Source organism: Trichoderma breve, chromosome 5, assembly GCF_028502605.1.
Source record: "Trichoderma breve strain T069 chromosome 5, whole genome shotgun sequence".
Taxonomy (NCBI): Eukaryota; Fungi; Ascomycota; class Sordariomycetes; order Hypocreales; family Hypocreaceae; genus Trichoderma; species Trichoderma breve.
The window spans coordinates 3,679,416-3,702,919 of NC_079236.1; the positions used below are offsets into that span (position 1 = coordinate 3,679,416).

At 49.2% G+C, this 23,504-nt stretch overlaps 13 protein-coding genes across 13 annotated transcripts; 8 read left to right on the forward strand and 5 right to left on the reverse strand.

The window, feature by feature from the left end:
• Positions 1–220: 220 nt before the first annotated feature.
• T069G_08733 (ER lumen protein retaining receptor domain-containing protein) lies at positions 221–1,102 on the forward strand (the record flags this gene model as incomplete). The annotated part of the gene is made up of 4 exons (XM_056175943.1): positions 221–248; positions 331–389; positions 467–533; positions 609–1,102. The coding sequence occupies 4 exons, from the start codon at positions 221–223 to the stop codon at positions 1,100–1,102; spliced, it is 648 nt and encodes a 215-aa protein (XP_056026892.1).
• Positions 1,103–1,822: 720 nt separating this feature from the next.
• Positions 1,823–2,489, forward strand: T069G_08734 (transcription initiation factor TFIID 23-30kDa subunit domain-containing protein; the record flags this gene model as incomplete). Its single annotated transcript, XM_056175944.1, has 2 exons — positions 1,823–1,996; positions 2,085–2,489. 2 exons carry the CDS (start codon positions 1,823–1,825, stop codon positions 2,487–2,489), a joined length of 579 nt encoding a protein of 192 aa, XP_056026893.1.
• Positions 2,490–2,882: 393 nt separating this feature from the next.
• T069G_08735 (ribosomal protein s19 domain-containing protein) lies at positions 2,883–3,253 on the reverse strand (the record flags this gene model as incomplete). The annotated part of the gene is made up of 3 exons (XM_056175945.1): positions 2,883–3,069; positions 3,131–3,146; positions 3,211–3,253. 3 exons carry the CDS (start codon positions 3,251–3,253, stop codon positions 2,883–2,885), a joined length of 246 nt encoding a protein of 81 aa, XP_056026894.1.
• A 242-nt stretch (positions 3,254–3,495) lies between these two features.
• T069G_08736 (uncharacterized protein) lies at positions 3,496–4,458 on the reverse strand (the record flags this gene model as incomplete). The annotated part of the gene is made up of 1 exon (XM_056175946.1): positions 3,496–4,458. The coding sequence occupies one exon, from the start codon at positions 4,456–4,458 to the stop codon at positions 3,496–3,498; it is 963 nt and encodes a 320-aa protein (XP_056026895.1).
• Positions 4,459–5,625: 1,167 nt separating this feature from the next.
• Positions 5,626–6,684, reverse strand: T069G_08737 (short chain dehydrogenase domain-containing protein; the record flags this gene model as incomplete). Its single annotated transcript, XM_056175947.1, has 5 exons — positions 5,626–5,813; positions 5,881–6,033; positions 6,113–6,267; positions 6,329–6,591; positions 6,643–6,684. 5 exons carry the CDS (start codon positions 6,682–6,684, stop codon positions 5,626–5,628), a joined length of 801 nt encoding a protein of 266 aa, XP_056026896.1.
• A 556-nt stretch (positions 6,685–7,240) lies between these two features.
• T069G_08738 (saccharopine dehydrogenase NADP binding domain-containing protein) lies at positions 7,241–8,230 on the reverse strand (the record flags this gene model as incomplete). Its single annotated transcript, XM_056175948.1, has 1 exon — positions 7,241–8,230. One exon carries the CDS (start codon positions 8,228–8,230, stop codon positions 7,241–7,243), a length of 990 nt encoding a protein of 329 aa, XP_056026897.1.
• Positions 8,231–8,731: 501 nt separating this feature from the next.
• Positions 8,732–9,925, forward strand: T069G_08739 (NAD dependent epimerase/dehydratase family domain-containing protein; the record flags this gene model as incomplete). Its single annotated transcript, XM_056175949.1, has 3 exons — positions 8,732–8,981; positions 9,051–9,521; positions 9,603–9,925. 3 exons carry the CDS (start codon positions 8,732–8,734, stop codon positions 9,923–9,925), a joined length of 1,044 nt encoding a protein of 347 aa, XP_056026898.1.
• A 1,443-nt stretch (positions 9,926–11,368) lies between these two features.
• Positions 11,369–12,142, forward strand: T069G_08740 (uncharacterized protein; the record flags this gene model as incomplete). The annotated part of the gene is made up of 3 exons (XM_056175950.1): positions 11,369–11,449; positions 11,515–12,061; positions 12,117–12,142. The coding sequence occupies 3 exons, from the start codon at positions 11,369–11,371 to the stop codon at positions 12,140–12,142; spliced, it is 654 nt and encodes a 217-aa protein (XP_056026899.1).
• Positions 12,143–12,879: 737 nt separating this feature from the next.
• T069G_08741 (dnaJ domain-containing protein) lies at positions 12,880–14,017 on the forward strand (the record flags this gene model as incomplete). Its single annotated transcript, XM_056175951.1, has 2 exons — positions 12,880–13,399; positions 13,464–14,017. 2 exons carry the CDS (start codon positions 12,880–12,882, stop codon positions 14,015–14,017), a joined length of 1,074 nt encoding a protein of 357 aa, XP_056026900.1.
• A 797-nt stretch (positions 14,018–14,814) lies between these two features.
• On the forward strand, positions 14,815–16,332 carry T069G_08742 (heterokaryon incompatibility protein (HET) domain-containing protein; the record flags this gene model as incomplete). Its single annotated transcript, XM_056175952.1, has 2 exons — positions 14,815–15,492; positions 15,550–16,332. 2 exons carry the CDS (start codon positions 14,815–14,817, stop codon positions 16,330–16,332), a joined length of 1,461 nt encoding a protein of 486 aa, XP_056026901.1.
• A 1,210-nt stretch (positions 16,333–17,542) lies between these two features.
• On the forward strand, positions 17,543–18,814 carry T069G_08743 (zinc-binding dehydrogenase domain-containing protein; the record flags this gene model as incomplete). The annotated part of the gene is made up of 4 exons (XM_056175953.1): positions 17,543–17,968; positions 18,042–18,135; positions 18,210–18,561; positions 18,634–18,814. The coding sequence occupies 4 exons, from the start codon at positions 17,543–17,545 to the stop codon at positions 18,812–18,814; spliced, it is 1,053 nt and encodes a 350-aa protein (XP_056026902.1).
• Positions 18,815–20,286: 1,472 nt separating this feature from the next.
• T069G_08744 (uncharacterized protein) lies at positions 20,287–20,655 on the reverse strand (the record flags this gene model as incomplete). Its single annotated transcript, XM_056175954.1, has 1 exon — positions 20,287–20,655. The coding sequence occupies one exon, from the start codon at positions 20,653–20,655 to the stop codon at positions 20,287–20,289; it is 369 nt and encodes a 122-aa protein (XP_056026903.1).
• A 1,455-nt stretch (positions 20,656–22,110) lies between these two features.
• On the forward strand, positions 22,111–23,427 carry T069G_08745 (WLM domain-containing protein; the record flags this gene model as incomplete). Its single annotated transcript, XM_056175955.1, has 1 exon — positions 22,111–23,427. The coding sequence occupies one exon, from the start codon at positions 22,111–22,113 to the stop codon at positions 23,425–23,427; it is 1,317 nt and encodes a 438-aa protein (XP_056026904.1).
• Positions 23,428–23,504: the final 77 nt, after the last annotated feature.

The window sequence follows — 23,504 nt, forward strand, 5'->3', positions numbered from 1 at the left end:
CATGCCAGTCGCGTTCGTGTCCTTTTTGCTGCATCATCCAATCTTATCGCCCCTTCGCTTCTCTTCAACTACCGTCCGTCGTTTCGATCCTTTCTTATCTCGACGCCGGATTGCGCAACTGCCGATTAGATCTCCGCATCTTCTTCTTCTTTTCTCTTTTCTTCTCTCTTCTTCTTCTGACCGCTCGCTTTCCGGATCCCGGGGCACACAAGCCGCCACCATGGTGCTCAACGTCTTTCGCATTGCTGGTGAGTCCGTGGACGCTCCTCGAATCATTTACAGGGCGACGAACCGAGACGGATAGACGCAGATGCGCTAACGCAGGAACAGCGGATTTCTCGCATCTAGCGAGTATCCTCATCTTACTGCACAAGATGGTGCAGCTCAAGGTGCGTCTCTCCCATGCTGCCGCTCCTTTCCTTTCGCCTCTCTCGAAGCTTGACTAACTCGGCGCCTCGCCTTGCAGAGCTGTTCGGGCATCTCCTTCAAGTCGCAAGGCCTGTATCTGCTCGTCTACCTCACTAGATACCTCGGTATGCCTCTCACCAGCCATAAATAACGTCCAATGGCAACACAGATTCGAATTCGACCTGGCTAACACAGGGCAGATCTCTTTTCGACCAACAGCATCTACAACTTCGTCTTCAAGGTCCTCTTCATCGGCTCCCAGGGCTACATCATCTACCTCATGACCAACGCCTACAAGCCCACCAACGATGTCAACGTCGATACCTTCCGAGTGCAGTACCTCCTCGGCGGTGCCGCCATCCTCGCCGTCGCCTTCCCCTACTATTACACGCCCGCTGAGATCATGTGGGCCTTTTCCATCTGGCTCGAGTCCGTGGCCATCCTCCCACAGCTGTTTATGTTGCAGCGCACTGGCGAGGCAGAAACCATCACGACTCACTACCTCTTTGCCCTCGGACTCTACCGCGCCCTCTACATCCCCAACTGGATCTACCGTTACATCGCAGAGCCCAACCATAAGGTGGATTGGATTGCCATTGTCGCTGGTCTGATCCAGACGGTTCTCTACAGCGACTTTTTCTACATCTACTACAACAAGGTTCTCAAGGGCAAGAAGTTCAAGCTGCCCGTCTAAGGGACAAAACGGCTTTTGCTGCGTACTTTATAAAAAGGGAGGTGACAGTGCTGTTTTGCGACAGGGTTTGGGATAGGCCGCCAATCCACTGGCTGCTCAAGGCAATGAAAACTTCACGGCAGATGGCTGTGACGACTTATTAGTCACCGCAAACAACAAGGGAGCTCTCCGGCTACGATAATGCACGGGGTGAAACTAGTTTAAAGGTGGGAGAATGATTGCATCGGCGGCGTTTGATGGTATGCTCGGTTTGAGGCAGTAAGGGAAAGGGCGTCATCTCTTAATATGAGGATTTCGTGAGTTTGGGCCATGTACGTTGTGGACGAAAAAATTAGAGGGCAATCAATTGAATGTGTTTGAATCTGGATTGGGGGGGCAGGGTATGAGCTATGTGATGAACGCGGGTATGCGCATCCAGTATTGAGTAGAGCCCCAATAAAGGGCGAGGGCACATTCAAAAAGAATTCAATTTATTTAAATAAGTATCTCAAACCCAGAATGTATCAAATATATGGCTACCTACCTAGTAGTAGAATGCTGCAAAAAGTACATTTTGATGAGGCGCTTTGAGTTTCGCAGCTCAGATCAGAGGTCATGCCCATCACGTGATAGTCATTCATCATCAACCTCGCCATCTTTCAAGCGTCAACTTTCACGCTCTTAACCCCAGCACATTCACTCCCCTCCCCGCGTCATCTAAACCCGGGATTCGACTTCACAATGGACAGCGACGCGCCGGAAAACGTCGAGAAGCAGATTGCCCCCGAAAACGGGCCCAGCGACGCCGTGCCCGATCCCATAGCGCCCGCTGGCCAGGATCTGAGCAAACTGCCCACGCGAAAGGACGTTTCCCTGCGAGAGTTTCTCAATAAGATTGATGATTATGCCCCCATCGTACGTCTCTCTTCTGTCGCACGTATTGAGATCGATTGCTTCTAGATGGATTGTGTGTGTTGCTGACCTCTGTTTCTGCTCATCATAGATTCCGGATGCAGTGACGCACTACTACATGACCAAAGCTGGTCTTCCTCCTCCTCCCCAGACAGATCCTCGTCTCGCCCGTCTTCTCGCGCTCGCCACGCAAAAGTTCATTGCCGACGTCGCGGCCGACGCGTATCAGTACAGCCGCATCCGCGCGTCCAGCAACACAAACAACCCCATGGGCACTCTCGGCGCCGCAGCTGGATTCCCGATCCCTGGCCAGCAGTCCGGCCAGCCGGGCACCAAGGATCAGGGCAAAGGCGGACCCTTGGGTATCCAGCGACCGGGTTTTGGAGGTGGTGGCCAGGGAGGAAGCCAGAACAGGACGGTGTTGACGATGGAGGATCTGGGAATGGCGGTTGGCGAGTATGGCGTCAATGTCAAGAGAAGCGAGTTTTACCGATGAATGGAGGGATACATGGGGTATAAATGATTGCGGCTTAAAGATTATATCGACAATGTTTTTACATATGGCGTTGGAGGGATGATGGCGTTGGAAACGGGTTTATCCAGGGAAGGCCTACTGGGTCTTAAGTTTCGTTGGTCCAACACAATACGAACTGCTTTATTTCCTTTTTTCTTCTTATTTCAATTGTGTGCTGTGCCAATGATTCAAAGCATGCAATAAGTCGTGGCATTACGGCGTTGATACAAGTAATTGTACATGTTCATCCTCTCTTCCCCATTCTCTCTGTTCCCCGTCTATTTCCTGTCCCAAATATTCGGTTTCCGTGTGCTATGCCTCCAAATTAGCCATCTATGCATAACCACCAAAAACAAGCATGGCAATCCAAGTTACTCACGGCGCAAATTCTCCCAGCTTGTGTCCCACCATGTCCTCTGTAATCGTCACCTGGTGGTAATCTTTGCCATTGTGAATCTCAAAGTTGAGGCCGACAAAGTTTGGCAGGATGGTCGCTGAGCGAGCCTGTGTTCGGACGGGAGGGACTTTATCGTTGGGTCCCTTGGGGAAGACGATGGAAAGGCTGTAGAAATAACAGGATGCGTGAGTGAGTGTTTCTCGATGTTTGGAGGGGCGGTTCTTACGGGACGAGGTTTGGCCCTGTGAGAAACTGGAGTTAGCGATTGTTTAAGTCATTTGGATATTTGGGGAGATTAAAAGTTACCTTTCCAAACAGAGCGCTTGAGAAGCGCTCGAGTGGGCAGCATTTTGGCTGTATTGCGATCTGGGATATCCAGCTGGATGGCTATTGGTGGTGATGATCTAGAAATCTTCAAGAGCAATCGGATCACGTGATGGGAAGTGGTGACATGTGCTGGGTCCACACATCGATTTTGGTGTGGAATCTCAGCGCTTTATTAGCGGCTCCAGGTATGAATATCTGCACTAACTTGCTCTCATCCAACTGCCTATGCCAACCAAGAGAAATGTTGTCCATCATCTCAGCTCTTTAACACAGTCGCATGCTCATATCCTTAATCAACTCAGACGCAAATTCTGGGGCTTCGCAGATCAGATCTTGAAAACCTTCGCCCTTGCACAATTCTTCTACAGTGCAGGCACAGAAATCCTTCAACAGAGTACGCAGCTTGTCGCTCTCCAGCGTGTTCTGGAACGTGTATCTCACCAGGCCAACAACGTCTCCCATGCGCTCTGGATAGAGTACGAATTCCTTCAAGGTGGCCCAGAGTTTATGCGCACAGAGATCACACAGCTCTTTGATATCGTATTTATCCGCCAGGACATACAGCTGAGCGTGAGAGAGGAAGACTCCGCTGTAATCTTCACAGCTCTCAGTGTTCTTGCGAGGCGTGAAAGGCGTAGTTGGAGATTCATATGCGGAATTGTTGTTGAATTTCTCGACCAGTGTTTTCTTTTTCGGCGTGCTGCCGCCTCGGCATCGCGGACAAGTAGAAAATTGATACGTACCACAATAATTGTGACAGCGGAGGGTGGAAAAACTGGTAGTACAAATACCGCAGGATATGGTGGTTGATGAAGTCGCATCCCGCCCACAATGCACGAAGGGACCTGTTACTATGGTAGAAGTGAATGCAGCGAGGCATTTGGTGACAGGCTCTGCCTTGCTAGGCGTTGCATTTTTCACATCCTTTTTAGAAAATGCAATTTGAGAAGCATCCAAAAGGATCTCCGGTTCTTCAGGCTTGTAATCTCCCGTGTAAGCCCATTCGCCAAAGCGGAGAAAGGTTTTCTCATCGATGTCCTCCCAACAAACAGAATGCTCTTTCGACTCTTTCATGCCCCCATTCAAGAGTTTGTCAAGTGTCTTGGAAAGTCTTGTTATCGCAGCCTCATGCATTAAGAATTGCTTCTTCTTAGGCCCGACGACGAATTTGAATGGCTTCGAAGCCAGAATGCTAATCCCAGAGTCAACATTAAACGCAACCATCATGTTAGGCAATCCCGTTTACCAACCTCTCATATTTGTTATCCATGCTTCTTGGCGGTTACGAAGCTTGTGGGCGAGTGGGTACGATGGGTTGATACCATATCATGCAAATGGTAGGCCTATGCAGATGTTTAGAGGTCTGAGAGTCGGCATCATAATTCTGCGGCATGTGGCCGCTATTTATGCTTCAAGGTATTCTACTGTGAAGCCAACATGAAAGGAATAACGTATCAAACCATTCGCTACTTAATGTCGCCAGGTAATTTGCAGCTGTGGAAGGCCTACAGTCACCGGTTGGATGAGTGAATGCAGGCCTCCGAATACAATCACAAGCATGGCAGGACATGACGCGTTAATTAATGATTTGACCAGAAAATTATATTTCTCTCCATTATGGATATCTGCAGTAGTATTGCAACAATAACGATGCACTTTACTCTAATGGAATCTGGATCAATCGTCATTGTCGGCCTCCCACCTTGGTGAAGTGGGGGACCGGTCGCTCTGATAGGAACATCGAGACTTTGATGCATAGACAACCAATTAACCCCTGCAGCGCATTTGTTTACCTTCTTGGCTCATTCATTAAATACCTCCATCCATGATTACTGTGGCCACTCTTTCCTGTGGGCCAATTTATTTAATATTTACCTTCTCACGGTCCGATGAAAGAGACAAGTAAATCCAGGCAGCGGAGATTGGACCGCCTATCATAGTTGAATAAGGCCATGACATCTATGGAGGGGCTTCGAACCAATGATTCAATCCATTTTTTAATTTACGAGATAGGCAAAATAGTTCAATATGAGCTATCTTATCATCCCATATCTACTTCAAGTCACCCTTACTCATGGAACTCGTGTACTTTGCTCCGAATCTCATCGTCGTGGTGTAGGGTAGCTGTGCATCATGTGTAAGTTTCGGTAGTGTTGTCAATGGAACAGCATTAGGAAAAAAGGTAGTAAAATAGGATCTTGAGTTACATTGCAGTAAACACCAATTGAATTCATTTAATTTACATCTATATGGTTCTATTGAATTCGGCAGAATATTGCGGTGTAGCTTTCCAGTTGATTCCTATGCCCTGGTGTATCGAAACCATCAATCAAGGCCCGCCAATCTCAAACCTATAGACTTGAAGAAAATTGGTGTTGAGCCTTAAATATTTATCTACATCCATCTCTTAGTCCCGTTATGGCTGAGAAACGAGCCTCCATGCCCCGTCTCTAATGACGAGCGAGCAACAGCCGCCAAAGAGCTCTCCGCAGCAGTAACTGGGTCCATCGCCTTAAAGCCTGGCGCATAATCGTTAAATTTGGCCATGATTGCCTGTAAACGCAATGAGTCATCGCTTGATACTATGATGAGTTAGCAGGTTGTCAAATCATTTGGCTGCTCGAGATTGAATCGTACAAGTGGCATCACCCTCTGCGGTGTCGACGAGACCAGGACATATGGTAAAGAACAAGAGCCCTTCATCTTGATAGGCCGCGTTGAATTTTGCAAACATGGTGGTCAAAGCGGCTTTGCTGACGGCGTAGGGAGCGGCGTTGGCGAGTCTGAGGCTGTTTATAAATTCTGGGATTAATTTAGCACATACTCAACTCTCCTTTGCATCGCCGAAAGTCTTGTGCGATAATATAATTGGCAGACTTACCGATATCTCCCATACCACTCGATATTCCTACAATCTTCTTCAATTTGCCTTCTCGGACCAGTGGAAGGAAAGCATAGATGGTTTTGAGGACGCCCACAACATTAATCTCGAAGCTCTGCTGCGCATCTTTCAAGACGGCTGGCACGTCATGTTCGCTGGTTACAATGGCATTAGCAATTAAATCCGGAAGATTATATCGTCCATTGTATGCCTTACAAGTCCTTGAAGTTTTTCAATTCCGTGGCTTTGCTCACGTACGCGGCATTGTTAATCAGGACATCCAATCCTGCGTCTCCAAGGAAGCGCTTTGTTTCCTCTGCAGCCTCTTTCAAGGCTTTGTCATCGGTGATGTCTGCGGCTACAATGTGTACGTTGGATACGTTGTCGGTGCTTAGGCGCGCTCGAGTAGCGGCTGCGTCTCGAACAAGTCCAATAACTTTGTTGAGGGGATCTGATGCCAGAACCTTAATCATGCCATACTGTCAAATTCGAGTTAGCATTGCGACTGATGCATTAGCCGAGCAACATACACCAAGTCCTCTGCTTGCGCCAGTTACAAGGTAGCTAGGCATATTGGCTGAATTGAATGATACCTATTTGATGTATTGCGCTGGTTAGGGAATGCAGGACACGACCAACCCATCGATCAGACGCAACAGTTCCCAAATATATATGCATCGTCTTCACCGTGGGACCCCTAGGCTGCATTCAATGGAACGGAATTACTGGATGCCAAATGAATTAATAATTTTGTTCAATGACAAATGAGAGAGATGCTTCACAGCGATAGAGCTGCAAATGCGTATATTTCTTGGCGAGTTCGGAATTCCGAGTACGGACAACTCCGACCATAAGACCACTTACTGATGTCCATGAATTAATGAGATTATAATGAATATGATCCCATTTATGAAGTATAATAAGGAACTGTTCTAAAGACGTTATCGTATGAACAGAGAGCATTCAGGTATCCAGCAAAATACGTGAAAGTGTTAATGGACTGGTGGCAGACAACGCGGTCTATTGCTTCACATTACAGTGTCATACTCTAGACACACAACTTTTTCTCAATTAAAATCCATCTGGCTGTATAAAACTTTTACACTCTAACCAACATCTCTTATAACTTTACATATCTTTCAGCGTAGATCCTAGAATAGAGGTTACAAAGTCGCTGCCAAAAGTACTGGCCGGCGTCTGAAATCCTCCCTTAGCCTTTCCATCCAAAACCCTTCTCGCAGCCTCAATACAAGCCACAGACGTAAAATCGTATCCATTGGGCGTGTGAAGAACGGCCCTCTTGATGGCCCCATCATCTCCCTTAGCAACCACAGCAGCATGATATCGATTTTCTTTCCTCTGCTCCGCCGTTGGGCCATCTGGCAGAGCTGCTAAATCCCCCGTCGGAAAAGCACCGCCAGACACATGAACAAAGGTCTTGATGTTGGGGGTATTGGTAGACTTCCATATAGTGAGCAGGTCTGGAAGCGTCACTGGAAAGCAGCTGACGGAGCCCTTCCCATCGTCAAAGTCAAATTCAGCCGAATCTTGGACATTCTGCTCGATCAATTGACCATTTTGTCTCTGTAAGCACTCAGCTGTTACGCCTTCCGCTGTGCTGATTGCTGAACCTCGCGAAATTGTTCCGGCGACGAACAGGGCAACATCAATGCTGGTCACCTTGTTAATACTTTTGATAGCATGTCCAGCTAAGCAGCCAAGCATTGCCACGCTGCCGCCACACCCTGGCAAAAGCATAACATTTGCGGCTCTTGCTTCGTCGTTCTTCTGTTCCGCCAATTGGTAGCTAACGAGTTCAGCAGATACGTCGAGATAGTGTACTCCAGATCTTATGCAAGCATCCATCAGAGGCTCGGCGGTACGTGCAAACGGCCCGGCACAACTTAGTAGCACACGAATGCCTCGTAAACCATCGTCTATGGCTTGACGATCATTGACGTCGAATGTGCGATATGCAAACCCAAGCGAATCAGCGAGTTGCTTAACGCGGTCGCTGCTTCTTCCAGCTACCACAGGATTGAGACCGATGCTTTTCGAGTATTCGCTTGCTAGGCGGCCGGTGTAACCCGTGGCTCCGTAGATCATGAAGTCGGCCATCGTTTTGAGGTGTCTGGCTGCAGTTATGTTTGCGTTGAGAAGTGCTGGTAAGTGGCTTTGAAGCAGAGTTGGGTTCTTAGACTAGGATTGCTCCAAATATATCCTACTGGGCCTCACATCTTGAGTAATAAGCTACATAGATGCCAAAGTCTTCATTCATCATGGCTGATTCCGATTTTTTTCATCCTCTATAAAAAAATATGGACTATGGTCCACTGTAGTGCCTCCTATATTTGATACACTCGGAGTTCCGGGTGCGATGTTAAGACAAACCCATCATTACCAACTTTGTTTTCTCGGATATACATTGCGACTAAACAACATTTGTCAGACAGGAATTTGTAAGTCTGTATGAGCTTGAACTGCGTTCTGAGTGTTGCACGTTGAACGAGATCTATATATGATATAGAAGATATTCTCATCTTTGCTACGATAACTTTGAGAAACTCACAACACCATTAAACTACTTGTTCGCCATTACACTTCTTATTCACCGTAACAATGAAGATCCAAAATCCAGCTGTTACTTTCGGCTCCACAGTCGTCATTATTGGTGCCAATGGCTACATTGGCGCAGAGACCTGTGACAAGTTCCTCGAAGCAGGATACCGGGTTCGAGGAACAGTCCGCAACGTTGAGCAGCATCGGGCTTGGATGCACGGGCTTTTCGACAAGAAATATCCCGGAAAATTTGAGCTAGCGCAAGTCGTTGACTTTGAAGCCGACGGGGCGTTTGATGAAGCATTCAAGGGTATGAACCTCACTATCGTATTTATTGGGTGGGTGATGTGCCAAGCCGGCTGATCGTATGAACATTTAGGTGCTGCCGTGGTCGTCTACGTCTCGACTCCCACTATATTTGGTCCAGACCCGAGCCAGGTGATAGATCCCGTCGTCAAAGGCACCATTAACACGCTCAAAGCCGCGGCTCAAGCTAAGGTACGGCGTTATGTATATCTGTCTAGCTCTAAAGCCGTCGAAGCGGCCGTCTACAACGTGCCACACAAGATATCGGTAGACACATACAATCATGAAGATCTTCGCAAGGCCCGCGAAGAGCCAACAGTTCCTACGGTAGAGAGAGCCATGACTGTATACGGAGCAAGTAGAGCTGCTGCAGAACTGGCTTTCTGGTCCTGGGTGAAGGAGAATAATCCTCCCTTTATCGCCAACTGTGTTGTTCCTGATGGAAACTTTGGGCGCGTGCTGGATGCGGAACAACCTAACGGCACCTCTGTGGGAATGCTGAAGCGCGTCTTAGAAGGCGACTGGAGCCGGGTGATGACTCTTGGTTCGTACCCACTCTATCATACATGGATCTTCCGTGAACAGTCAATTGGATTCTTGTCAATATGCTAACGGCGAGAATTAGCTTGGATCATTAATGTCGAAGATTGTGCTCTTCTCATGGTCGCTGCCGCCGTGCTGCCTTCGATTGCAAACGAGCGCATCTTTGCCTATTACAAGCAGGCGACTTGGAACGAAATGCGCGCCAAGGTTCGTCAGCTCTATGCTGACCGCCCGGAGCTTGTAAAGGGGGAAGATTCAGATGTTGTGGGCAGAGACTTGTCAACCGCGGATGAAGTTGTGAAGCGAGCTGAAGAGGTGCTCAAGGAGCTTGGCCGACCTGGTTTCATCAGCGTTGATGATACTATTCGTGATTTCGTGGATACTGTGTACAAACAAGACTATTAATCTCGCCACGTATCAACTCATCAAAGACTTATTCTTCTGAGGAGGTTCTGAGATAATAGAATGTGAGATTTATTATGTTACTTACACCATGCTTTCAGGGGCATTCGGCTTGGCATACATAGCGCGGCATACATAGTGCTCGTGAATTTTTCGCAGTGATCATCGCAAGTCATTTCACCGTAGCAGCTCGTATACCGTAGCCCATTAACCGTATTAGTCCGCGCAATTCAAGTTCCGGCTGATGATATTCGGCCATATGATACGTTCCAATGACGCTGATGAATAAGATTCAATGTCGCAACGCCTAAGCTGAGCATATTGTACTATCTATGACACCCGGAAGTCCGGGAGAGCCCACTCCGCCAAGACGTTGCTAATTCATCTAGCAGCATTCTGAGCAGCCACCTCCGTACGATTGAACGCCACAAGCTGTGTCTGTTTATTAAGTAGCCCACCTCTTCCCAGGCATTCGGAAGTCCGAACCCATACCCTCCTATTGACATAGAATCCCATGCATGAGTCGGAGTACCAACAGAAGAATCCCACCTCCAACTCTTCTATATGCCTTTGACACGAAATTCACTCACGTGTCCGCGTTGTTCTCGTCGTTTTACAAGAGGTGGGTTTCTATGTGTACCTATTGATGCGATAAAGAGAATAAGAGCAATGCTAACCGAGTAGCCTGCAGCATCATCATTAACGAGACACTGCAAGCGCTGTCTCCAGGATATCAAGGGCCCATCCAGGCGGAAATCGTGTCGAGCTTGTGCACGCGCCAAGCTGCGCTGTGATCTACATCGACCAAGTTGTAGTAGATGTGAAGACCGCGCTCTCACATGTGAATATGTGTCGAGAGATGGCACGACAATAGTGGTATCAAAGGCAGAAAAGCCTACTATTCGGGGCCAATTGAACCGGCAGGGCGAGCAGTCTCTCTTGGATAATGAGGTCGTAGATGCGTCGACCGACTCCTCAACACGGAAAAATGCATCATCTAGACAATCGATTGGCAGACATGGGCCACCGGAAAGCGACGATGCCCTCTCTGCGGTTGATTGCGGAGCAGAATCCACGCCTCGTTCCCAAACAGACACCTCACAGGATAATGCATCAGATCGGGGTGGCATGGTAGATTCTATGACTACAGAATCCGAAATTGGCCATGAGGTGTTGGAGAATAGCGGGACTGGCAATTCGGAACCGATTGCGCCTGAATTAGTTATATCCAACTACAGGCGTCGGTTGCTACTCAACGAAGCACGACGAACTCCGAATACCGATCCTGTAGCCAGACACACGATGCATTTCGTGATCCGCGTACTCAAATCCTGGCCTCGAATGATGGGTTCACATCTCACAAGCCAGCTTCCCCCCATGATCCACAGGCTCCAATTAGCAGATGGCATACCAATTCCTCTGGCGAACTGTTGCACTTTGGCCAAGATGTGGATTATGCACTCGGAGGAGAGCCGTGACTTGGTCCAAAGAACAGTACACAATGAAGTCCGAAGGTTACTTCGAGATGTGAGTTGTACCCTAAAGATTTCTAACGATTGTTTGATACAGCTAACACAATATGTTAATATTAGTATTGTACGTATAATGAGATGGAGCTTCTTGCAGCCGCACAGTCGATGCTCATTCTCCTCATCATCCTCTTTTTTGGAATCGGACAGTCGTCAGCATTAGCTCATCCAATTGACGCGCAACTGCTGATTGACATGTGGAACGTCAAACACAAGTTAGCCAGCACGGGTTTGTTCCTAGAGCAAGAGTCGAATCATACGCTGCCACCCTGGAAAGAATGGGCGATTGTCTCCGCCAAGCGCCGCACAATCGTCGGCCTCCATCACCTCGAATTTGCGTGGTCGCTTCGATTCGGATATCCAATCCTCACGTGCTTTGAGCTGGGACCATTTCCTGCACCCGCTGCGGGATATCTGTGGCAGAGTGACCAGGAAGAGGAGTGGCAGCGTCTTTATAAGGACTGGCTTAAGCAGTGGGCTGATGGGGGGAGTTATAAGATGACGGAACTGTTTCGCGTCAATGGTAGCAAGGAAAGTGATGCTTTGGATGCTAGAAGCGAGCTATGGCTGGCAGAAGCAGACGAGTTTGGCATGATGCTCATGGCAGAAGGTATGAATATTTCCTGCCCGGTTTGGAGAGTCTGGCGCATCGCTAACACATTTAGCAAATGGTATTGGTGTTGAGTTCTAGACAGCTAGAACTAATACGAGAAAGACTTCGTTTACGACGCTTCGTTTCCACTTTCAGTACCCTGGAGGTCACATAGATGCGTGTGCGGTATATTGAAACAGATATGATAAAAGGAGGATTGGAAAATATTAATTCAATGCATAGATGGGTGAGTAAGGAGGCTGTCTTGTATAATATATCGGATGAGTGAATAGAAAGGAAGAAAGTACCTTATCACCTTATCTTCACCTAAGGATACCTTTGGCCCCCAATTTCGCCACCCGGCTCTAGGGTAGCCATGCATCACGTGGTGCAGCGCTATCTCGCCCGAGACCCTCATTCGACCGATTGATTGATTACTATCTAGACAAGTCACAAAAAGTTGCGAAGAGTCGACGAACCAGCTCTCAGACCTTCCAACAGCAGCGGGTCTGTAGCGCTGCATTGATTTGCACGTCTCGACGGCATTTGCCAGCCTGTGCTTATTTTCCTGTGGTCGGTGCTTTGTCGTGTCTTATTGCTTTGTTCGTTTGGGCTGCTTCTTTTGCGGACTTGGTTTGCGGGAATCCCATTTTTGGAAGAAGCCAGCTTGTCACTGGGGGGAGAAAAAAAAAAGAATCCGAAATCCATCACCAGCTTGCTTCAATCGACGCCCTCAAAGCCATCGACGTCACTGTTCGCTCTTTGCTCTGCTCGTTTCGAATTCCGTCCCTCGACTCTCGACTTCTCGCCTTGTTTCCTCGTCACAAATCCATCCAATGCCCGAAGCAACGGCCTCCGGTGCCGACACGGGCGGCGCTGCTCGTTCTCGCGAACACAACCAGGGCAATCAAGGTCGCTCCTACACCGTCGAGCAAAAGGCCGCCGTCCTGCGAATCCGGAAATGCAAGCCCACCGCCTTTTACGACATCCTGGGCCTCGAGACCGTCCGCACCTCGTGCTCCGACTCGGATATCAAGAAGGCGTACAGGAAACAATCGCTGCTGACACACCCCGACAAGAATGGCCACGAGCACGCCGACGAGGCCTTCAAGATGGTCAGCCGCGCCTTTGGCATCTTGGGCGACAAGGAGAAGAGAGAAAAGTTCGATAAATTCGGAACAGACCCCGACAGCCGGTTCGAGAGCGCCAGACAGCAGAATCCCTTCTCAGGCTTTGGGTCACGGCAAGCCGCAGCGGCGGGAGGCGGTGGTTGGGGAGAGGATGAGATGACGCCCGAGGAGATGTTTGCGCGTTTCTTTGGCGGCGGCGGCGGTCCCTTTGGCGGGGGTTTTGGAGGTGAGTAATTGTCACGAGCATTGGAGCATTGGTTCGGTACCGACGAGAGATGCTGACGATTAAGCGTTTGATACAGGTCCCCAGTTCGTCTTCAACTTTGGTGGCGGCCCCGGCATTCGAGTACATCAATTCGGCGGCGGCGTGCCCCGAGCGAGACCGCGACAGGCCCAGGGTGATGGCCCTCAACAAGAACAGTTTGGACTCCAGACGCTGCTGGGTCTTCTCCCCATCCTCCTCTTCTTCATTATCCCTCTGGTCACCTCCATCTTCTCCGGTGGCTCCTCCACACCCGCCACTCCGCGCATGGTTTTCGACGACCCCAAGGCGCCCTTCACCGAGGGCCGCACAACACCAAACCTCAACGTCAAATACTTTGTCATACCTTCCGACGTCGCCTCATATAGCAAGTCTAAGTTGACTCAGTTGGACCGTACGGCCGAAATCAACCTTGTGCGGCAACTACGGTACGAGTGTGAAAACGAAGTCATGCACAAGAGGCAATTGAGGGAGAATGCTATGGGGTGGTTTTACCAGGATCCGGAGAAGATGGCCGCTGCGGATGCATACAAGATGCCCGCTTGCCAAAGGCTAGAGACGCTTGGCGTGAGCCGGTCATAGGATTAAGGGGGAGACAAAAAGAATTATAGGCATTAATGAGTGAGAAACAGGCATTAAAGACATTGATATGATATTTTATATACTTTTGAGGGGAAACGACTGCGGGGAGTTGGCGTTTTCTTTGTACGATGGCGTGAGAACTATGAACCTTGCATGGCAGACATGACATGAGCATGAGCGAGTTGATGCGATGACGATGGGCGTGCGAGGGATACATGTAAGAGACGGACTCCATTATATATATATATCTATATTTTTTTTATACAACAAGGCGTGAGATTGGATGGAGGGATGAGGAGGAGATGAGGCTCTATTCTACTCAATTGAACGAAGGAGAGTTGACTTGGCCATTCAAGCGTGGTACATCATGATGATGAATCTGAGTAGATGTGTCTTTAGATGTCCATATAATCAACAACAACTCAATGTCAATATTCACCATCTTCTTCTCATTTGGTGAAGTGGCGGTACATTTACATGGGGGCCATGCATGTGAGCGAAGCTATTGATTCAGCTGAGGATCACCACAAAGTCTAGCCGTTCTCGTCCCTTCAACAGCCTCTAAACTGCCAATTTCTGGACCCGCCAGGCCAATATTCCCATCGAGATGCTGCTTGTAGCTTCACTGATTGGCCTGATGCTGCTGCCCCGCCAATTATCCCGCGATGCCCAATATTGGTCTATATTTGCGAACATTTAAACCGCCCCCGCTCCAAGATTCTTGTCTTTAGATTCTTTTTGTTCCTTTCTTCATACCTTAATACTATATCTTGATTGTTGATTATTTGTTGGGAGAAATGGCGGGCCCAGAGGGTAAAACGATTCTACACATCAACTTCAGCGACATCACCGACCAGCCGCTGTCCCTCACCGGAGCCACACCACACAGATACCGCTTTCTCGACGGTGACGCTCTCGCCCATAAATCAACAATCCGCGTCTTGGAATACGAAGATCTCCCCTCAGTTCCCTATGCCGTCATCTCATACGTCTGGAGGGGCCTCTCTACTCGTCCTGATGAGAAATCTCCGCTTCCAAGTATTCACGTTACAGGTGCCGAGGGCGCGGATCCGATATCTGTGGACGTCCTGAGGCTCGTTGCTCTGGCTGCAGAACGGCATGGGTGTAATCTAGTCTGGTTGGATGCTTTGTGCATTCTTCAGGCGAATGAAGATGACAAGGCGTGGCAGATTCAGCGCATGTATGACATTTACCGCTCTTGTCAGGAGTGCATCGTTGCCCCTGGCGGTCTTCAGAGACTCGTTTCTCTCACGGAGGAAACTTCGTGGGCAAGTCGAGCGTGGACCCTACAGGAAGCAATTGCGCCGCCTTCGGTGCACTGCTTGTTTGCATGGGATCGTGGAGACTGTTATATCCAGTCAAACATGTTTGTGGAAGTAAAGGAGATTGAGAAGGGGGTTGCGGCTATCGCGCCTCTAAAGTCTACACTGGAAATGGCCATGAAGGGGAGCGGCGTAAGTATGCACGACCGCCAAGGAAAAAAGATGGAGTTGCCATCTGAAGACTTCAAGATTAGCGTTTTCGGCGACATGTCTCGAGATCGACCTCGTGTTAGGGAACTGATTGATGCGATGGACATGAAGGGCAAGACGGGCATGTTTACTGCCATCTGGCGGTCCTCGTTTATGCGCGCGGCGAAATACCCTGTCGATACGGTGTTTAGTGTTATGGGTATCATGGGCGTGACGCTTGATACCAGCAAATTCAAGAATGAGGATCGGTTGGGTGCGACGATTGCGTTGATGCAGGGAATCTTGGCGAGGGGAGAACATGCCGAGTGGTTGGCTATTGCGACGAAAACGCTGCCGAATCCGAAGCTGTCGACGTTGCCTGTTTTTCCTCAGGTTGATGCTGCGCGGAGACCTATACTGGAGACGAAGGATGGGATGAAGGATATTGGGGATGTTATGGACTCCGGTTGGAGACTTGCAAACACGCCCAAGGGGATGATAAGAAACGATGGGTATTTCCGGTTCAGCGCATTGGCGACATCTGTGAAAGAGAGCAACGAGGAGACGACGTCTGCATCCGTGTTTAACTCTAAAACCACTGGTAATTGGGAGATTGTTCCACAAGGGACTGGGTCGCATACGGCTGTCTTGATCGGTCAATGGGAACAGTACAACAATGGATCATTCGGGATGATGATAAACCCGTGGAACCAATGTCTGATGATATTGAAGGAACATGCTGCCGGCAAGTTTAGCAATATCGGATATGCGTTTGTCAAGGAGGAGGTTGTGCAGACGGGCGCTTGGAAAGAGAGTCTATTTGTTGTTGGAGGACCGAATTGAACGGGGGAAAGGCGAGTATTTCGTGATTTAGAAAGATATATTAACCAATGAGCTCGGAGCGGATATGGAGGCGGCACGGAGGCGGACACGGACGTGATGTGGATACAAGAGCGGACACTGTAACGGCAGCGGAGTTGAATACGCCTGTAGATAGGTAGCCTGAGTCGTACAGCGATAGTTGCGCGGAGTAATGAGATAAAGGAGGGACTGAGTGATTTTATGTTTGTTGAGACGGAATTATGAGTTTGTATTGATAAAGTAATGTGGCAATGTCATTTGTAAAGTTTTCTTTTCCTTCATAACTTTACTTGATATAGGTGGGAATGTTTCAGTATTTAGAGTCTAGTTGTTATTAATTGCCATCGGGTTTAATTGTCCAACTTGTCATCCGTATCCGAAACAAACCTTTTGACAACTACCTCAGCTTAGACAAGCCTGGACAAATTTAGAGAGAAAATCTAACCTTTGTCAACTCCTATTTCTCAGCTAGTTGAACAGTCTCTCAATGCAAACTCTCTTGATTCTGTCTTCAAGTATCCACTCCGGTCGATGCCCCGCCTAATTTTCGATCTCCTCGAGATTTCCCTTTTGGGTAATTATTTCTCCTTTAGCCTTCACTTCGCCCAAGCGGTGTAATTCCGCATTTGTCAGCCTAAACTTTACGCCCCAGAACAGTTATCGGCCGAAAAAAAAAAGAGTTATGACATGAAGGGCGGAAACAAGAATAGTTCTAGACTATTCCCTAGCTCTCTATGTCCGTACTGTAACCTTGGAGGAAATGGGCAGACTCAAAAATCTGATCATACTTCCGCCCTGCTCAAGTTGAGATTTACAAGCTAACCTAATCTCCGACGTTTCGTTTCTTTTCATAGTTGGTTATGCCCGATGGATTCAAGAAGGATTGTCGATTCGAATTAATAATCTATCGAGATTGTAAATCTGGCCAAGGAAGGCTTCATGATTCGTTTATTGTGGATCGACGGTTATACGCGATCCGAAATGTGGCTGGGCATGGACTTGACTACGTCCTGGTTGAATGTTGATGTGAGGGTGGGTTGAAGATGGTTGAGAAGAGTATAATAGACGTAGGGTGCCATCACAAAGAATGAAGTTTTGAAACAGCATCAACAACAATATTTCAAGACATCTACCCATCTCATCCTCACACCTTTCCAAAACAACTTTCACAACAACTCAATAAATCAACATAATGGCTATCCCAGAGACTTTCAAGGCCTACCGCCGCACCACTGGCGCCCACCCCCTAACCATCGTCCCAACTACCGAAACTACCCCCAAGAACCTCGGCCCCAAGGATGTCCTCATCAAAATCCACTCCGTCTCTCTCAACTACCGCGACGTCGCCATGCTCAGCGGCGTGTACCCGGCCAACGTCGTAGAGAAGGGCATCCCGGCCTCTGACGCCGCCGCCGAGGTGGCCGCCGTCGGGTCTGCCGTGCAAAAGTTCAAGGTCGGAGACCGCGTCTCGCCAAACTTCTTTGTGAACTTCCTCACGGGCGAGGAGGAGGAGCCGGTGCAGGGTTTGGGAGGTGATGTCGAGGGTGTTTTGGCTGAGTATAGGGTTTTTGACGAGAATCTTCTTGTGGGACTGCCGGAGTATCTATCTTGGGATGAGGTGAGGCGTCAATTTGTTTGCCAGTTTGTTTTGTTATTGATTACAGTGGATTGACTAACTGGGTTGTGTGCAGGCATCTACCGTCGCTTGTGCTGGTGTTACCGCATGGGCTAGTGTTGATGGGTTGAAGAATCTGTCGCCAGAGAAGGACTATGCCCTTCTAGAAGGTAATTGTTTTCTCACTAGTGATACTGATATCCTTATTACGTATCATCATATTGACTCAATGTTCTTTTTATAGGCACTGGCGGTGTCAGCATGTTTGCCCTCCTCCTCCTCGTCGACGCCGGCATCAAGACCATCATCACCTCATCCTCGGACGCCAAACTCGCCCAGCTCAAGAAACTGAGCCCCCTCGTCATCGGCATCAACTACAAGACCACCACCGACATTGCCGCAGAGGTCAAGCGCATCACCAACGGCAGGGGAGCCAAAGTCATTATCAACAACATTGGCCCGGCCTCTTTCCCATCAAACATTGATTCCGTTGCGGGCTATGGTTCGATCAAGATTGTGGGATTCCTTGGAGGATTCACCGGGGACTGGAACCCAAGTAAACTCCTCGAGCTCCTGTGGAAGCGTGCCGCTCTCCAGTAAGTTTTGCCAGTGACAACGGATATAAAAAGATGACAAGTTTTCACGGTTCATGGCTAATATGAGTATAGGGGTGTTGCTGTCGGCTCGAAGCGCGATTTCGAGGAATTGAATGCTCATTTGGAAAAGCGAAAGATTAGTCTTGCGCCTCTGCTGGATCGTGTGTTTACGCTTGATGAGACTAAGGAGGCGTTTGACCACATGATTGCTGGCCGCCACGTTGGAAAGATTATCATCAAGGTGGCCGAGTAGATGTATGGCCATGCAGCTTGAAAAGCGTGTTTCTGCGTTTCTAAGAAGCATGAATGCTCCAGATTGAATAGACTGAATAGACTTTGTTTTTGGAACCCGCTCATGCAATCGGCAGTCATGTCGTACAATCATATATCGAACATAAAAGAACAACCCTAGCCCAGAATGTCCATTACCATTTTGAAAAGCAAAGGATATACTAATAATACAAATTTATACGGTACAGACGTTAGACAATCGATACTGCCATTATCAGCATGATGGGTTGTTGATGTGGCGATTGATTGCTGCGGTTTGACCTAGTCGAATATGATAATCCATCATCCCAACCCAATACTACGAGTATACAGAAATCTTAGACGGGGAACAAACGGCTTTTACTATGTGGCTTGAAGAAGTTCTTGTTGCTCGGTCATTATTACCGTCAGTACCTCTTGTTGATAACTTCTATGCTAGAGCCACTACCGCGCTGTGATATTCCGCCGACCCAGCCGCTACAAGGATCTCGGGAATACTACAAGTGACCAACCGACTAGACGGAAATCTTTTGAGGCAGATTAGGCAAGAGATTACGGATACAGGTGAGCGGCCTGGAAATATTAGATACAAGGGTACGTTCATGGTGGATGTGTACAAATGCTGTCATAAGATTTGACGGATTTAAGATCCCGCCACAAAGACCACGAAGCTGCTGCTTCTACAGACAAGGAAATTTAGCGATGCAAGGTGGATTAGAAAGCTCGGTGAATTCTGCGCCGCAGCATACATAACGGACTGATAGCCGCCGACCCTCAAGTTGCAATGGAAGTGTGAAACTGGGGATGGTGTGCATGTATGTTGCGGTCTATGTCGCGGTCTATGTTGCGGGGGACGATGCGGAGGATGATCTGGAGAAGAACTCCGCCTTTGAACGCCTCCGCACGGTTACTGCAGCTTACCAATTCGTGGGGAGTTACGTGGATGCATTACATAGGTAAGAACATCCTGATAATTGGCGGAATGCAGGTGTGCGAGGCCGACCGCCCAGCGAGGATGCCATTCGGCGATATTCGGCCACGAGCGGCCCGAACGATCAACATCCTAATGTGAGAGGCCAAACACGTCAAGTTGACACGTCAAGTCGACTCATTTTGAGCGAACACGTGAACTCATTATCTGGAATCGCACTCTCCGATTGAGTTCTAGACTCCAAGCTCATGCGTATGTGCGGAGAGCGAAGGGGGGCAGTCGGCGACATGAGTGAGTCCGAGGTGCAGGAACTCAGGTGGAGAGCTTCAAGATGGGTGGCTATGCATACGACGCAATACGCAGAGGGGCAAAGATCTGGGGTTGGATGCAAGAAATTTCTGTCTCGGACTCCCTCGCGGATGTGTTGCGGAAATCACGGCCTCACTGATGGTAGAGTTGATAGAGAGAAGGGTTGGCTAGAGTAGAGGTAGAGTCGACCATCTGAACCCGGGTAGCGGATAATACTAATAGAGAGAGTGCATTGTAGCATAGACATTGGTGACAGCACTTAAATAGTCGGTAACAACATCGAGAGCGCCTGGGACCTGGCAACATGGTGCATCTTTCTGCGCCATAACGACGGTGGCAAACAACTCTGCGTAAACGCGCGCGAGCTTGCCGTGAGACATTTGAACGCATGGCAAGAGCAAGAAGAGCAAAGAGTTCCTCCAGACCCAGACATCAACGGAGATTGTCCGGTATGTGTCGGTGATGGCCTTATTCAGAGGGTTAGCTGGTAGGAATTGGCATGCTTGCGATGCTGCGTCTAGAGAGCCCTCTTGCAGCACAGCTGTGGACTGGATGAGCCTGCTGACATCTCTCGATGAGGGCATCTTTGCATAGTATAAGTTACAAATTGGAAAAAAGTGTGGAAATATTTCGCCTTCTAATATCGTCAGCTGCTTCTGGCAACCACATCCAAAAAGCATTGCTGGGCGGCAACGACGTCATCGTGGCCAATTCTGCGGCTGTATGTAGGGCTATCGAGTTCCGGTGGATCACCCGGCATCACATGATGGTTCCTGGCAGCTGCTTTAATTCAAATCAAGAGTCATGCAGGGCATCTGTTTTTTCTGCTAGCTAGAGCTGCTCGAGGGGGAAAAGAGGACACGAGACAGGGACCCTGCATTAGCGAGGCGTGCGGCGGCGGGATCATCGATCGGGGACCCGGTGATCCGGCTCGGCAGGCTGAGCGGGAGCCAAATCGAGTAACAGGGCCAAAGCCGGCAATTCCAGGGTTCAAATGTTTACCTTAAGCAAGGGGAAACCAGCTTGTGTAATACCGGTAATTACAGTAGGGCTAACTTTGTAAGTGGTAATGAGCCATCTGGTAATAAACTGGTAATACCCGGCCAAATTTTGCTGGGCCGAGGCAATGTGAAAAAGCCTACACACTTCTCGCAGCAGCTAGCATTAACAATTGGACAAAGAGGCTTAGTTAATCACACTGGAATGTGTCAACTTTTTTCATCTGCTTACCCCAATTCCATCTCGGGGAAATGCAGGGGCCCGACAGCGCCCGACAATTCTCCGCCACTCGTCATCGACCACTAGCCACGTTGCTACGCCCCAGCCATTAGCCACCAGCCTTACGGCAGAACATCGGGACAAGTATTCCATAGCTGAGGCGGTGCATTCTGTGGCGCAGCTCTCCGTACGGCGCTCGGGCATCGAGCCAAAAGGAGGGGCCGTCGATGGCGCTAGTCCCAGAACGGTATGAAAAGGGGGGTAGGCAGAGGCCGCCGTGACGTATTACCAAGCACCTGCCGAAGGTGCCCGAATCACCGACAGGGGAGGAGCAGCAGGTCGCACTTGCCGCATCGCTGGAGCGCATCGCATTCGTATTGCACTGTGGGAAAGTGGCCATGAGTAATCCCGAGCTGGCAGCTTCTGTGTTGCTCCTTCCTCTCAACGCCGTTTAATAATAATAGCTAGCACCTTACTGTAACTTTCTTTCCTCGCGATTATACGCGTAAATACGGAGTTTCTTATGCTAGCACCAATATTGGTATACGTACGCATCCCTCTTGCCTTATTAAACGGCCCTAGTACGGCTGAATATATATAGCGACGCCTCTGCCTGTCGCATCTCCGGGGGGCATCACCTGTTAGATTTGTCATCAGCAATCTCTCCCTTAAAACAACTCAATAAAGACAAAGGAAATATATATAGGTGCCGCAAGGTGTTTGTATATATTTATTACACTTGACGTCACAAACCTAAAGCTCATATTTATTCTACTTTCAACCTAATACGACCTAATACAGGCACGACGACACACAACAACATGACTGATGTCGCATCGCCTCCAAACAACCACCCGAATCTAGACCACGACGACGACAACAACAATAACAATATCGACAACGCAGCTTCACAGCAGCAGAAGCAGATGCCGTCATCAACAAACAGCCACATCGACAACAATGAAGCGATCGGCGCAGAAGCCACCGGCGACATGCAAGTAGACGCGGCCCCGTCAGCACCGTCAGCGTCAGCGCCGGACATGGAGACGGACCAGGAGCATCACGACGAAATCGACAGCGAGGGTGAGAGTGAGAATGCCGCCGATCGGGAGACTGTCAGCATCACCGTGTCGCATCGAGGCCACAAGTTTCCCTTTGAGATCGAGGCTGATCTCACCGTCACCGACTTGTTCCACGAGATTGAGAATGTCCTCGAGATTCCCTTTGAGAACATCAAGGTCATGGTGCCCAAGGGCCCGTTCCTCAAGGCACCTTTCAAGGATCCCGAGTATCAGGTCAAGAACCTCGCTGGAAAGACCGTCACTGTCATGGGCTCGACTTCTGCCGACGTTCAAGCTGTCCAGGCCATGTGCCAGAAGCTCAGCAAGATGAAGGCGGCACGGGAAGCCCAGCGCTCCAAGGCAAAGGCTAAAGGTCCGGCTCGGCGTCGCGGACTGCAAGCTGCAGAAGATTCCAAATACACTTTCTTGCAGGTTCGACCGCTCTCCGGATTACCGCATCCCGAGCGTAGTCTCAAACTGCTGAACCGGCTCAAAGAGGACCCAGGTATCAGAGCAGCTATGCGAAAGCACAAGTTCACTGTTGCTCTTTTGACGGAGATGGAGCCGCTGGCGCATACGGAAACAACACACGAAGGAACATCGCGCATCTTAGGTCTCAACCGCAACCAGGGCGAGGTGATTGAGTTGCGACTACGAACCGACGCCCATGACGGCTATCGTGACTACAAGACGATCCGCAAGACACTCTGTCATGAGCTCACCCATAACGTTCATGGCCCTCATGACCGACAGTTTTGGGATCTTTGCCATCAAATTGAGCGCGAGGTAGACGCTGCCGACTGGAAGTCTAACGGCCGGACAATCGGCGAGACATCACGATACCACATCTCAGGCCAGGACGAGGAGGAAGATGTTCACGAGGACGACGGCGGCTGGACTGGTGGCGAGTTTGTCTTGGGCGGCAATAAAGCGAGCAGCGCCGGACTCAGTCGACGAGAGATTTTGGCGCAGGCGGCGCTGGACAGACAAAGGAAGGAAGAGGTTGAGGAGTGTAATGCGGAGAAAGGGTGGCGGCCGTGCCAGAGACCGCAGCCGAACAATGACCGCAACTTGTGAGGTTATAGTTTAAAAGGAAGTGTTAAGAAGCATTTGCATCAGTTGGCGTTATAATGGCAGTGGGGGTCAAAGCAGCT